General features: G+C 40.8%; 1 protein-coding gene across 2 annotated transcripts in view; it reads left to right on the forward strand.

Annotated features, from left to right (window-relative positions):
* Positions 1-16,201, forward strand: part of bsna (bassoon presynaptic cytomatrix protein a) — an 82,617-nt gene that overhangs the window by 34,440 nt on the left and 31,976 nt on the right. For both annotated transcript variants that reach the window (XM_025059231.1, XM_025059232.1), the window contains exon 3: positions 1,253-2,755. In XM_025059231.1, the coding sequence (XP_024914999.1) occupies positions 1,253-2,755 (1,503 nt within the window). The remainder of the gene's footprint in view (positions 1-1,252; positions 2,756-16,201) is intronic.

Genomic DNA, 16,201 nt, shown 5'->3' on the forward strand with positions numbered 1-16,201 from the left:
GCCCAACTTTTACAGAAGGAGCGGAGGAGGAGGGGAGAAATGGGGTAAAGATGGAATGTGAAAAAAAAGGACAGAGGAGAAGCAAGGAGCAGAGGGAAAATGTAGGGGAGGAAAGACGGATGTGAGGCTGTGGCAGCGGCTGTAGCCAATGATTTAACAACATGGGATCAGTAATTCTGTCATGCTAGAAAACGCCAGACAGCAAAGCAGGCTGGGAAACTGCTCAGTGAGGCTATGTGATTGATGCCCACCTCCATCCCCCCGTGCTTTCCACATCTTTTCCCTCAGTTCAAGGAGAAGACTTGTCTCTTGAAGCACCTTGCAACGATATAAGAAGGAGGTGTATTAGTAGATGGCCGGTCGGGTGATACAGTACTGTGCATTGCATTGTGGGAGGAAAGGGGCTGGGAGAAACCCTTGAAACGTGCAGAGATTTACTATCTTTGCCGTAGCTACAGAGAAGCTAAAATAGCACAGTTGGCAGCTTGGTTGCAGTGGTGCATGCAAAGCTACAGAAGGACAGAAAGGACGAGAGCAGGCTGACACGGCTCAGAGAAACGCCGTGTGGTTTCAGCAGTCGGAGAAATTAGAGAGCCAAGAAAGGTCCAGACACAGGGGAGTATCATCTGGCATCTGAAGACGAGGAGGGAAGAGGAAAAGAGGAGGGTAATGTTTCACCTTTATTTGTAGATGTGGAGGGTGTCGCCTCCTCATCTGACGTGTTTGTGCTTGCACTAGATTTCTGTGTTTACATATGTATCACTGTGTACATGCATGGAAAGTCTGTGTGTGTTAGGAGACGTGGGTTTGACTCAATCGCTCAGGGTAGAAGACAATTTGCGCTTGATTTATCTCTTGCTGCCTCCATTTGCTGCTTGATTGGAACTATTTTTTTTCTCTGCACTGAAAGAGACGGAACACAGATAATTTACCACCCAAATGCGATAGCTACCATGCTTTATCTCCATCAAGTTGAAATCATTTAAAAAAAGGACTTATTAGACAATTGAGGTCAACGGATCATAGAGTCTGAGTCAGCAAGAATTATCAACAGACATCAGCTCTGAGAGGGAAACTCAATGATCCAAAGGGATGACAGATTGTTCTATATCTGTACTGCCACACACACGTACGCACACACATCCTGTTGACAATACTGAAGAAACTCAGTTTAATACCATTTCTGATCAGCTGGTACCACCGTTGAATCAATAAAACTAGCAACACTGAACCTGTTTGTCTCTGTCTGCAGGTCCAGGAGTGGTTGTGTCTGAACTGTCAAATGCAGAGAGCTCTTGGCATTGATATGACCACACCTCGCTCTAAGAGCCAACAGCAGATTCACTCTCCGTCCCACCAGGCCAAACCCATCGTCCAGCCGCAGCGGACCGTGCCTCAGCCAACACCGCCGGCAGCAGCGGCAGCGGCACCACAGCCAACACCTCTAGCAAAGAGTCAGTCCACGCAGCGTCAGCAGCAACAGCAGCCTCAGTCTCAGCCCTACTCCCAGACGCAGCAGTATCCTCAGTCTCAGACCTACCACACTCCTCAGCCTGGGACCCAGACTCAGCCTCAAGCGTCCCCGGGGTTACAGAGACATCCAGGCCCTAGTGGCCCGCAGACCCAAACACAGACAGGGCCAACTCAGCATGGCGTAAGGTCTGATCCATACTCTCAGAGAGGTCCTAGTGTCACAGGATCCATCGGCGCTCCAACTGGAGGTCTCAATCAGCCTGGAGGTCCACGAATTCCCCATCCTGGCGCTGTGCCTCTGCCTGGTTTAACAAAGACGCCCTCGCAGCCTGATTTAGGGCGTGGGTCTCCAATGCACCACTCGATGGCCCGGCAACACGACCAGACAAGAAGCGCTGGATCTTCACCTGCACACAGACCTCAGAGTCAGGCACCACCTCCAGCCCAAGATGGCCTGACCAAACTCTTTGGCTTTGGAGCATCCCTGCTCAATCAGGCTAGTACGCTTATCAGTGTTGATCCTCTGCCTGCAGCCTCCACCCAACCAAGCCCCTCACGAGGGAAAGTGGTCTTCAGCAACGCAACCCCTGACAACAGACAACAGCAAAAACAAGGACCTGCTGGAAGTAAACCATATGACATGGGGGGCCCTCATGCTCCCACTCAAGTGGGGGGCCCTCATGCCCAAAGTCAGATGGGGGGCCCTCATGCCCCAAGTCAGATGGGGGGCCCTCACACCCCTAGTCAGATGGGGGGCCCTCATGCTCCCACTCAAATGGGGGGCCCTCATGCCCCAAGTCAGATGGGGGGCCCTCATGCCCCAAGTCAGATGGGGGGCCCTCATGCCCCAGGTCAGATGGGTGGCCACCATGCACCTACCCACATGAACGGCTCTCATGCACCAGGGCAAATCGGTAGTAACCAAATGGGTGGACCACACGTCCAGACCCAGAAGCAACAACAACAGATGACGCCCCATCAACAAGGTGTGCAGCAACAGCAGTCACCGGCTCTCCATCAAAAAGGACAGCAAGGACAACAACAACAACAACTGCAAACGCAGGGGCAGAAAACACCTGCCCAGGGGCAGAAAGCACTGCAGAAGCAGGAGTCCGTGTCGGCTCTTGTGTCCACTCCGGCGAAGCCCAAAGTGAACTGCCCTCTTTGCAAAACGGAGCTTAACATCGGCAGCACAGACCAACCCAACTACAACACCTGTACACAGTGTCAAAGCCAAGTGTGTAACCTGTGTGGCTTCAACCCAACACCCCATCTGGTGGAGGTAAGACGTTTATGAACCTTTGTACATGATAAACCAACACACATTAGGTAAGAAATACATCATACTGTCATACTGCACAGACAGACAGAGAGAGAGGGAGAGAGAGAGAGACATTCATCCTGCATTCATTCTAAATGTTAATGTTTGAAAATGTGAGACTCGCCAGTAAGTAAGTAAAGTTTAGTTTTTTTTTGTTTTTTTAAGGACAACACATGCAGAAAGTGGCTTAACTATTAATATTTGAAAATGTTTTCCTTTTTCCTTATATTCTGGGCGTGTATAGATAGATTCAGATATAATAAATATGAAAAGAGGAGGTTGAATCTCCTGGAATAGAGACGTTAAGAGTCACAGTTTATCTTCCTGCCCCCTGCAGGTCTGTGTGAATCACTTCCTCTTTTCTAGTCACTGTATATCTTCTCACTTCTCACTTTCTTTATAAATGCATGGGAGATGGCAACAAAGCCACCCTGCATCTGATGATGGTTGATGGCGCACCATGATACACACACACACACACACGCATCCATCCTTCCTATGAAACGCCACTGTCTGAAGAAGAGACTTTTCGGTGTCTAGTCATCGTTTAGTACGTTTGCTTCATCCAGACCATCTGTATATGTGTGTGTTTATATCATTCTAATGAGACAGATTTTATCATTATTATTAGTAATAAAAAAACAGAATGAGGCTGCTGTACAAATCTAGAATGTAAGTGGAATAAAAAGTCAAAATTGACATTATCATCAAATAAATACTACTGTCTCATCAGTCACAATTAAACAGCTCTAACAGCTGTAGCTGTGCTAACCACTTTATTGTCATTTCTCCTAATTGAGCCTCAGGACTGTTCCACACTGGCCAAATGGTTAGCACTGATAAGTAGATTTGTTCCTCTGTATGACTTTATTATGATGGTGTGTGTCTAATGATGGGGGGGCAGTGAGCACTATGGGTGTCATCAGGGCTAATGGCGATGTGTTTTGTGTATTTTATGTAACAGTTTCATTATTACAAAATTCCCTTTGTTCCTTTGTTCTCATTTCCATCTCTAATTCCTGCCTCTTATCTGGACTTGTTATTCATATGTCTGGTTGTGTAACTGCACCAGAGGGTACAAATCAGAGAATAACACTCTGATGTGCAGGGAGACGCCCACACATGCAAAAGGTAATGAAGGGAGGAAACAACACACACACACACACACACACACACAGTGCATAATTATTTCATAAGGTGTGTGACTTTTAGTTCACTGTAGACAAACTCAAGCTTCTTTGTAGTCTGACTAAGATTCAGAAGAAAACACACACACACACACCTATGTAGATAAGACTGGAGACAGCTGTACACACATGCAGAAACAACCTGCAACAGACACTAACACCAACACACACGCAAACTGGATTACATACATTATCTTGGCACAGTCACAGTTCTACGCTCACAAGAAGACATTGGTACGTTAACGTTAACGGTTCGAATTATATACAATTGTCTTCATAGTGACACAGGAACATGCCACACACACACACACACACACACACACCCAACAACAAGATAACCCAACAACCCTGTGAACCTTTAGTGTATTTGACAATTAGACACAAAATGTAAAGAAAAGGAAATACTTGGAAGATAACAGGATAAGGGAAACAGAGGATAAAAAAAGTCAGGAGCTGGAAGAAGAGAACGAGGATGGACTGAGTCATGCTTCTGTATTTAGAACGATGACAAATAAAAAAACGCAGAATGGAGAACAGCAGGAGGAAAAACAGACCTAATGGACGGACAGCTGGCACTGCATCTGTGGATATGATGCTCCAGTTCAGAAAACCTCACCATCCTCATCCTCTTATCTCCTCACGATGCCCTCTGTCCTTCCCTTACCTCGCCCACCTTCACTCTTTTTCTATAGTCAATTACTGGGTTTAGATTGGATTTTATATATATATATATATATATATATATATATACACATATATACAAACTATACAAAATATATACAAAAATAATGAGGTAATGAACAATTGTCTAGAATACGTCAAAATCAAGGCCTGTGGCCCTAAACCAGCCCGCAACGTTATTACGTGGTCCACATAAAACTGAAGTCTATAGTATGACTGTCATACTATAGACTGGACTATAGACTGGACTACAGACTGGACTATAGACTGCACTATAGCAGACTGGACTATGGACTACAGACTGGACTACAGACTGGACTATAGACTGGACTTATTGAAAACACTGTAATTCCTACAAAACTGCAGTTCTCATTAAATAAGTTTTGAAAAATACACCCCAGTTTAGTTTTCCCTCTGTGGCACAAAAAAAGCACAATATGGAGATTGAAATTTTTGGTGTGACTGCACCTCCCCACCCCCGCTCCTCTCTCGGAACAACTGGCTTAAATTAAGTCTGTACTTCCATTTGATTAGACCAAGAACTTTATTCTTAATTATTTTTGCCAGTTCTAAAACTTTAACAAACAGGGATTTCTTTTATTTATAGCTCAGTGTTAAAGTGAAAACTTCCACTTTTTCTTTCCCACCAAAATCCTATATAATTTGATTATCAGCCGTTATTAATCCATGTCTATAGTAAACACACACTATTATTGTCAGCATTTTTGGTCGAAGAAAAAAGATGGCTGGATTCTAAATGGAGTCTGAATGTTCATTACAAATGAAAAGAGTTCTGGTTGAAGACACACAAATTAACTATTGACCAACTTCAGTAAAGTGAAGGAAAAAACGATCCTGAAATGTGAAAGAATTCCCCCGTCTCTCCACTGTTATGTCCCTGTGGCTGATCACAGCGGGTCATCTGTGGTCACTTCATTTATGCACCGTCATGAATCTCTTCTCCACTTCAAACACACACTCACCGCTCTTTATTTATGATGCAGCTGAGTGACGTTTTTCACTTGGACTAACCTTGCATTGGTTTTCTCTACGTCAACTTGTCCTCCTTCAATCACTGCACCTCCAACTCTGTCATCAGTCTTTCCCTCCATTCTCTCTCTCTTTAGACTCTTTCAGTCCTTCAGTCTGTCCTTCAGATCCTATCTCTTTATGTCCTGCTAACCTTCATCTCCTCATCTGTCCTTTTCTTTTTCACTCATCATCTTTTTGCTTCTTCAACATAAACCTCTCTTAGACCAGAGGTGAAGTTTTTACAACAAACGCTTTTTTTTCCTACTGACTCAAAGTACTACAGTACAGGCTATAAATAAACTGTTTTAATGTCATGTCAGCTGAACATTTACCAGGAGAAGACGTCAAATACTAATGTTGGCTGGTATGACTTTCGATGAATTTCGTAGCTTGTGGTCTTGGTCCACACATGCCAAAATAGAGTAATGTGAGTGAGGGTTTGACGTCACATCATTATGTCCAAACACAGAGACACCAGTGGCTCTCTGCAGTAACTACAGGTCTGCCTGGTGCATATGTTCTACTGTGTTGCAGCAGTGCCTCAAGTCCATGTCCTACTTTCACAGCCATGCTACCTTTAACTGGGTCACAGAGACGTGCTGCTCAAACATTAACAGGGACACACACTCTACCAAGAAGAACCAGCAGGTCTGATGAAATGGTTATTAAAAATGAAAAAGGATTATTCCAAAAATACTTGGAATGGGAAACTGTAGCTGATTTTTTAAGTTCCCTGAAATTTAAATATGAAAACAGAAATGGGAATTTTAAAGAAAACAAACAAAACAAATTAGGATTACATTGATTTAAACTAGGCAGATCCACTGAGTGAAAAACTGTTTTTTTAAATAACTGTTGAAAACAAAAGTGATTTTATACCAGCATTAAAAAAAACTAAAATAGTGTAGGTGTGGTGTAGTAGGTCATGCCCTCAGGTTGTAAGGATAAAGAAATGCACTTTTGTTGTGAGGGATGTGTTGACTTTGTAACAGATTGCAAACCTTTACATCTGAGGAGAGAAAGTGCTGTTAACAATTACACCAACAGCATCACATTCAGTTAGTCTTCAATGTTTTAAATGGAGTCTGGAGGGCCTTGTGTGATTACCAATAACTGTATCTAAGTAAAAGGCCTGAGTGAAGACTTTACAGCACAGCAAAACCTGGTTAATATATTTTATTGACATGTCCTCTGTGGGAAAACATCAACAAAGGTAAAAAAGAAAACAGGTTGTTTAAAATATAATTTGTTTTCCTTGCTACTGGTTTTTCAGTCATACTGAGTTAAGAGCCAGAGATTGTTTAAAAATAAACTCCTGATTTTTTGCTATCTGTGAGAGCTACAAAAAGTACTTCTATTGAAAGCAGTTTTATGTTATTTCCAGTTTTTTGACATCAATGTTTTTCCAATGCGATTTTAACCACATGCCAGCTTTCCAAGCAGAAATCTTAGCTGCTTTTTCATCTTGCTTTGCCTCTCCAAACAGAATTTGGATTTTTTTACATCAAACCCAAACACACTGATCTGCTCTCCTTTCATGTGTTATCGCCTCTTTGCAAACCATTTTTTAAACGATTCTAAAAAATGAATTTGGAGATCACACAGACACGACTAGTCTGCGGAGAGGGGAACAAAAAAAGAGATTAGGGTATTAATTAACTGCATTTGACATGAACATGTGTCTGTATTTGTAATCAGGCAGTGAAAGGCAATACTTAACATCTCACTAAAACAAACAAACACATGCACACACATCCACAGAGTACTCCTAATCATTATTGTGCGCAGAGCGTTGTCTATTACCTGTTAATAGTTACAGGATGACAGTTGATTTGCAGTTTTGCAGGAATTTTGGGAAGACGTTCTGCCAATCAGGTCACAGACGTCAAGTCTTAAAACAGATTTTAGAGAGAAATCCCCAGAACTGCATGTAGACACGGTAAATCAAAATATGTGAACTATGTGTAGGCATATTTATATGTGCACAAATAAATATGAAATATCACACACTTTCCAAACAAATAGTGGGTGCAGAAGAATGGATGACACAGTAAGTGTTGTTCACTATTTGAAAGAAAAACTCTCTGCCCCCTAAACCATGCAAGAACCCATTTAATGGTTGAACAGTGTTAGAATTCCATATGTGAGCATGTAGTTTCAGTGATGGAGTATGACGGCCGAGCACTGAAGTCTCCGTCAGCTTATTAGTCAGTCAGTCACTGAGTCTTTCAGTCCAGCCAAAATGACAAAATAATGAGAATTAGTTCCTTTAAAGGAGCCATCAGACTGGCCCAGATGCAGTTACTGTGTTTTCTTCTCACTCTAATGTGGCATTCACTGAATGGATGATGCCCAAGAGGGCTACACCATTCTGTCTGAGTTTGTGGGGGTGTTCTTCCTACAGGCTGTTCTCTTCTCAGATGCTGAAGCCTGATGTGCCTCTGCAACATATCATATCTTCTCCTTTTTTCTCCTCTTTCTCCCTTCCTCTGCCTCTGCTTATTATAAACTATGATCTATTTACTATTCATTCATTTATTTTTGCTTATTCTGTAATTTCCCAGCTGCAATGATTTTTTTAAAAGAAATTTTGGAATAGCAGTAGATAAATAAAATAACAATAAAAAATACAAAAAAATAAATAAAAATGTACTTATTGTTGGAATATTCATTCAAGGAGTGATTTGAAGACACTTATGTCTCTCCCTTCAAACCAGAAGATGAAGAAACCCACAGTACATGCTGTTGTAACAGCCCTGGCCGGGGATATCTGAGTAGAGTAACACTCAGGAAAACACACACACACACACACACACACATACACACACACACACTCGACAAGATTTCTGCGTTCGGCAGCTCAGGCGTGGGCTGCGGCATGAACTCCATCACAGGCATGTTGTTCATCTGCTCTACACAGCAGGAGCCACAGTGACTAATGGTGACTGTGTATGTGTCCCTATGTACATGCAGTGTTTCACGATGGCTCCTGGCAATCATTCAGCACTTGTGCTCATGCACACACACACACACACACACACACTGAAAAACTCTTTTCTTTCTCTCGGTTTGTACAAAGACAGACAAAAATGTTTCTTAGAGAGGGAAGGAGAGCAGCAGAGAGAGATCCTTGGATGCACAAACACACAAGCTTGCGCAGTTATTGCATTCATAGTGACAAATAATGGTCCTTAGAAATACCATGAGGGAGAGCGGGCTAGAAACACACATCAAGTGTGAAAGTGAGAGAGGGAGTGATGGATGGCTCAAGCCGGATCAGACGGGAACGAGTAAAAAGGTTAGAATTGGAATGTACCATTTCCCAGATAGGGGTGGGAACACGTCCAGAGACAGGGTTTAAAATGCACTTAAATGAACCAATGAAGGTGAAGTTTCCGTTGCACCAGTCCTAGAACAACTGCATGTTCAGATATAACAGTCAAAGTCAAATCTACTTGTTTCATTACATTTATTTTATGACATCCAGAACAGATTCCCAGTCATTTTAGTTTACGTGTAATTTAGAGAAGGTTAAAGGTTAAAGTCAATATAATGCTCCCTGAAGGTACAGAGGCACAAGAGCATGTGGAGCGAGAGAAAGAAAGAGAGAGGGGGAGGAAGAAAGAAAGAAAGAAAAAAAACGTGCATTTGTGTGTGAACATGGGGAACTAGAAAAATCCAGCTGTAACCAGCAGCTCTGTGTTTTGTATTCCACTGCTTCCTCCTCCTCTACAGTATTTTCCTCTTCCTCCACCGACGTGTTCCGTCTTTGTCCCCTTTATTTAACTCCTTTCTCCTCCCTCTCTCCCTGAAGATTTTAAAATACAAATAGATTTCCTCTTTTAAATACTGACCATCATCACATTACACTGTATAGTTTGTACCAGCATGACACGGCTCTTACATCACAGAGAGCTCCACGTCCTCTTGTTGGTCATTATCTCTGTCCATGGTGCTGATCTCAGCTGTTTTCCTGCTGTTGTCAGTGTTAACATCTGGCACCGTTCTCTTAGTGTCTACAGTGTACTGGGATACTGTACTAGGACTTAATAGATTTAATTTTTTTTTTTTACAATCACAACAAATAGTAATATGAAATAGTGATTTATTATACTGTGAGGTACTATTTTTGTGAATTAAATACTTTTTTTATATATTTTACATAGTATTTGGATTTGTACTAAGATTAAGGCTTGTAGTGTTTATCTGATGATCTGATTGTTTTTGGAGGTAAAACCTACTTTAGTTTGCTTCCTTTCCTTTTCCCTTTTGACTTTTCTGCTACAGTATTACATTACATGCTATATTAGAATAAAAAGCTGCAGTATCATGTATGAAAGAAGAGAATATAACACAGTTAATGGCCTTTTTAATTTGACAATTTAATTAATGGACTGGAAGCACCTTCCCTTTTCTACCTTGGAAATAGATAAAACACCAATTTAAATGAAAATGAGTGACATTTAACTGAGACAGGCCTACATCTCCAACAATTGACTTATTAATGCAAATGTTCCACAGACCACATTAATAAAGGTCTGGATGTCGCCAACAATGAAAGCTTTTTAAGGTTAGATTACAACATCCTAACAGATAAACTAGGCCAAACCTGCTCCTCAAAATTAGGCTTTTGTGAGAAAAATAGACAATAATTTTAGATTATAGCTCATTAAGGCTACATGCTATGTTGATAATCTCTGTTCTCCTCTGTTTCCTGTTTCCTTCTGATCGATTGTTTCGTCAGAGGTCACGTGTGAATTACTGGTTATGGGTAATCGATCTGTTAACTGCTGCTTCTCCTTCGTACAGTTCTTTAGATCAAATCAAAACACAAATAAGCTAACTGCAACAAACTGCACACCTTCGCACAAGCTGAGGAGTATTTGTCAGTTAATCTTCGAGTAAACCTTAATTGGCTAATTCATGATAATCTAACCTGATGTGTCCAGGTGAATGCACATGCTACCTGGTTATCTGTTCCACTGTCAGCATTGGTTGTTAATACGGAGGAACTGCAGTTTTCATTTAAAGAGTGTCCAATTCCCTGCAGCACAGACACAGCAGGTCTCTCCGTCCTGCTCTGGGAAACCGTGATGGAGGAAGCGCCTCAGCCCTGACACCTAATCTATACCAATTTGAGCAGCAGTGACAAGTATCATGTCATCACTGCCCAGAGATGACATATAATCATCATGTTCTGGTTGTGTTGTCCCTGCAGCTACTGCTGCACTGAGTCTCACCCAGTCACTGCATTCACAGACAAACAAATAGTCACAGGGAAGAAGAGCTACTACATTTACACATATTTAGAAAATATCTTGCCAGGAATATCTGTGCTATTAAAACAGAGAAGAGAGAAAAGCAGAGAATAAACGAACAACATTATATCTTTATTTTTACAATCTCAAAACTAACATTTTCTAGGTGTGATAGCAGTAAAATAAAACAACCATATCTACATGGTTAAACCAGCCTTTTGCCCTTTGGTATTTGGCTCTTGGGCTGTATGATTTAACTGGAGACCCCCTACCTCTTTCAGATAATTCATCTACACAGCGAGCGTATGTTCCAACAGAGGAATCGGACCAGGCTTGAGAATAAAAGTCTGTTTATGAGCAGCTCAAAGCAGTAATAGGTTTTTAATGAGGGCGTCTTCAGTTTTATGTGATTTATGTTGGCATTGTACATACTGTATGCTGTGTTGTAAAATGTCAACTGTCTGGTATAGAGCTCTAGTCCTGTTGACCACCATCAGTACTTTAAAACACAGACTTGCCATCTGCCTGGTGATGGAAGGCTGCCAGGGGGCGTGGCATATACCCTACCAAGTCTGGACTGAGCTTCAGCCACGCCCACTTTAGAATATGTAAACATTGTAAATACAAATACAAAGTTATTTCAATTTTACAGCACTTTTTCAACTGCTATTTGTGAACCAAAAATAAATGACATTAGGCAGACATTCATTAGGCAACTATATATGCTGGTGGCACAACAGTGATTAGCAATTTAGTCAGCATGAAGATTAGTGGAGCCATTAGTCACATGCTCTACCTGCAGAGCTACAGCTGCTGTTTACGTAGTCTTACTCCCCCAGGTAAAGAAACACTGTTTTTCCTATCAAAATGACAAGAGATCACAAATATTGCCACAGAACAAAGGCCCAGAAATGTATTTAACGTAGACATTTAACATGACATGCCCAATAGAATTCATGCATGTGCAGAGACCAACCAAAGATATAGTTTATATTTTCATTTTCAGCTCACACTTGTCTTTAGAAGGAAATTGGACTCTTTGCTACACATTATCAAACTACACAAGATGAATAAACATGAAAAAAAAACCCTTAGCACTCCATGAGGCATTGGGAGCGGCAGAGAAGCATGTGATGATGGTGCAGAACACCATGATGGTGCTCCCAATGCCTCATGGAGTACTAAGGGTTTTTTTCCATAAGATTCAGAGATAGGAATTGTTGTTTTATACGACACGAGTGCTCGTGTCTGACTCTGTCGTTTCTATGCAAGCTTTTCTCTTGGAGTTGCTCTTTCAAAGGACTGAACTTTTGTTTTTGTTTAAATGTCAACACAACATCAGCTCTGTTCTGGGGAGGCAGTGATGCTCTTTGCAAATACGCACACACAGGCATGAAAGAGAAACACAAGAAGGGATGGAGAGAAAAAGGAGCCCAATCCAGTACAATTAGAAACGCACAGAGTTTACACAAATGATGACTGAAGCCACAAAAACACAACGGTGAAATGGCAAACATACACAAAGTTACCCAGAGATTACACAGAGACTGGGAGAAACCCTCACTGCAAACAGTTCTTAGACAAAACTGCCAGTTCCATGAGGCCGAACTAATTCACTGTACGTTAGTGAAATCTTCACCTCGTCTTATTTGCTCTCTCCTCTCATCCTCTTCTCACCTCTCCTTCTAATAAACTTGTATCATTATCTTCCCCTCTACCTTCCATCTTCCTCTCTCGCCTTCACCTCAGATCACTCTTTGATTACTTCACATTCTCTCTGTCTCCATTCAATTATTTTCTCCACAAGACAGCACAGAAAATAAACGCTCCTAACATCTAAACATGGAGGAATATAATCATAAATGTGATGCATATGGGGAGAAGCTGCAGTAGTCTGAAGTGCAAATATTTGATTCCTTTAAACAGTAAATAACATAACAGTAGTCTGACAGAGAAAAATGATGTAAAATGTTGGTCTAATTCACTCACTTCCTCTCCTTCCTTTGGTCTTCGGATAAACTTTTTTTCCCTCTAACTTTCTCTGGAAAAAGACCTGTCAGATCATGTCTTTTTCCTCCGCCCTGCAGGACACGCTTCCGTCCAGTACAGAAGTGTCTTCTACACTTCAAAGGCTGTGGTTTCTCTTCTACTAAAACCAAGGCCAGATCAATTCAGTCCTAATAGTTTTGGGGTGGCTGTGGATCAGTGGGTAGGATCTTCAAACCACAGGGTCAGAGGTTCTATTACATGCTCTGTGAGTTGACATGCTGATGTGTTATTTAGCAAAACTCTTAACCCTCAGGTGGAAGAATAGCAATGGGTATTAAATCGAAGTTAAAGGGTTAAAGAGGTTAGAAATAATGACGTTAAGTTGTCAATGAGGATAAACATTTCTTTTAACTGAAACAAAACACCTTGGTAGAGCCATAATATTTGGCCGAGTTTTACCGGCATGTGCTGTATGCTGCATTCAGATAATGTGAAAGCAGCACAAAATACTATTACCAACTGAAATGGTCTCGTGCACCTGTAGTCTCACGGTATGACTAGTGACTTTTTGAGATAACTCAGCCTTTTTTCTTTACACCTTGATTCTTGATTTGTTATTTCAACCAATTCAAATTGTCTCACATTTGTATGGATTCTTAACAAATTCACGATGCAGCGTGACATCCGTAGTCAATATATTTGTTCATTTGAATTTTTGATTTACATTTTTGTACTTGTTCAAACTAACATCACAAGGTTGGCTGACTTGTCTGCCCCCCAGCTCCGTGTTCACCCGCTGCTAAATTGACATGAACCTCAGTAACTCTGCTGCCATATCATATTACTGCAGGAGTCAAAATCCTCAGATCTCTCTTTGTCATGTTGATGTGTTGCTCTGTGTGTATTTGTTCTTATGTGTGAAAGCAACAGAAATGCAGCATCACAGCTGGTACCTAAATTCCCTGCCTCCTGCTGTCTGGTCTTTAAAACATAGTTTTCATGAATCAGTTTGCAGTGATTCACTCCATTTGGATTCATTTGGTGCTCCATAGAAATGGTGATAAATATAATAAACAAGACGTTCAAGAACGAGAAAACAAAAACCCAAAACGGCTGTTTTCCAGTGTAATAACACAAATCCAAAAATGTTAAAAAAAAGTTAAACAATCCATGGTGGCTAAATATATATAAAAAAAGAAGGCTTGATGAAACGAGAGGAGCATCTCTGGCAGCAGGAGGAAGATTAGCTGAATATTCATTCATTCATGTTCCACCACCTAATCCTTTTTTTTTGGGACCTGGAGCTAATCCCAGCAGTTATTAGGTGAGGGTGCGGTACGTCCTGGACAGTGACCAGATGGGCTGGTCACTGTCCAGGTGGACAGGGCCAATTATAGACAAAACATTCCCATTCATACCTGTAGTCTAACAGTTTGACTGTGGGAGGAAACCAGAGACGTGTGACCATTAGTAGAGCATTTATTTATAAAATTGGACATTACAGGCCAACATGGACAGCCCTCAAAAACTATAGCAATACTTTATTCCTTATAAAAACAAAGGCAGTAAAGTTATTAACTATGGTGTGCCACAACCAAGTTAGGACTAAGAAACTTTGAATTCCATAATGAAGCATTTGGATTCCCTGCAACATCCACAGAGGTCACCATGCCATTCAAGTGTCATCAATAGTTGACTGAGAGAGCGTTTGACACACTTCAACTTATTAAAGAAAACATGACAGTAGATACAGTAACAATTAGTGAGTCAATTTTTATCCTCCAATAAAGAGTCACCCGTGGCCCACCTGACTGCAAACAGCTGGAGGTCTTGCATTTCCTCTCATGTGGCCAAAAAGTGACCATAAATTGCTCTTGCAGTCACCAAATCACTACTCACAGATGTTTCCACCAATACGTTACCAAAGGTCAGTGGGAAATGTGTAACAAGGACATCTGGCCTTCCTTTTTATAAAAACATGAATCTATGTGTACTGTTTTGTCTCTGTCTTTCCACCTGTCGCCATGACAGATGATTCTTTAAACCAACAGTGTGCACTAACTCTTCTCATCTAAGTTCGGAGCTTCAGTGGCAGCAATCATGCTGTTTGTCAAAGTTATACACTCACATCCCTGACAGACAGCAGTCATAACTCATAAGGCCACCAGAGGTCATTGTCAGGTAGTTTTCCACCAACAATATTAAAGCTGTTTATTACTTGTGAGTAAAGTCTCCACCAACTTTAAGACTTATTACTATCACACAATTTAAAATTAAATTAATAAGAGGCCAGCTGTTAATTAATCATGATTAATGCTGCCTAATCAAGATTAATCAACATTCCATTATAAATATATCATATATATATACAGTACACATATATAAAAACATAAATATGTATACATATGTATATGAGAATAGCTCTCTAAATATTTTTATATGATAAAACACATTTTCTGTATATTCCTTTTTAATTACTATTATTGAAGACCAAAACCAGATGGGTAATTTCTTGGTGTTTAGTTTGACGAGGGAGTGAAAATGATGTAATCGCAGTCATAATTTTGGTACATTTTTAGAAAGTGTACAATCTGGTCTGGGAATTTTGTACAATATTGTGTAAACATTAACTCAAAAACACCACATGAATATCTACTGTATTTTGTGCACTACTTTGTGTTTTTCTTTACTCTGCCTTCACCTTCACTTCCTCCTCTTTATTATTCCATTTCTTTCATTTGTGTCTCTCCTCCATTTTGCCTCCACTTCTAATTTATCTCTTGCCAATTCTCTCGCTCACTTGTTTTCTACACCTATAATTTAACTCCCCTGTCTCTCCTACTCTAACGCCCACCCTCGGAACTCCTCCCTTTTCTAATTTATTCCTCTATTTTCTTTCTCCTTCTACACCTTGAAATAATCCCTTCCTCCTCCAGCATCATGTCTCCCTCCATCCTCTCCCCTCCCCCCCCCCTCTCTGCCTGGTGTCACTCTCTTCTAAACTCGTTATTCCTGCTTTTATTGGTTTTACCTTTTTTTTTTCTTTTCTCTCTCTATCCTTGACTTCAATTCTTCTCAGAATAAGACAAAAGTAAGACAAAAACGTGGTATTAATACTTTATTTTGTCATTACCTTAACCAGTGCTTGTCATCCTAACCAAAAAAAATGTCTATTAACAAATATAATTCAAATGAAAAATCAAAAAAAGGCTGAAAAATATGTAATGTTCAAATAAAAGTGCAGTTATTGTCATGTAATA

Source organism: Cynoglossus semilaevis, chromosome 10 (assembly GCF_000523025.1).
Source record: "Cynoglossus semilaevis isolate Cse_v1.0 chromosome 10, Cse_v1.0, whole genome shotgun sequence".
Lineage (NCBI taxonomy): Eukaryota > Metazoa > Chordata > Actinopteri > Pleuronectiformes > Cynoglossidae > Cynoglossus > Cynoglossus semilaevis.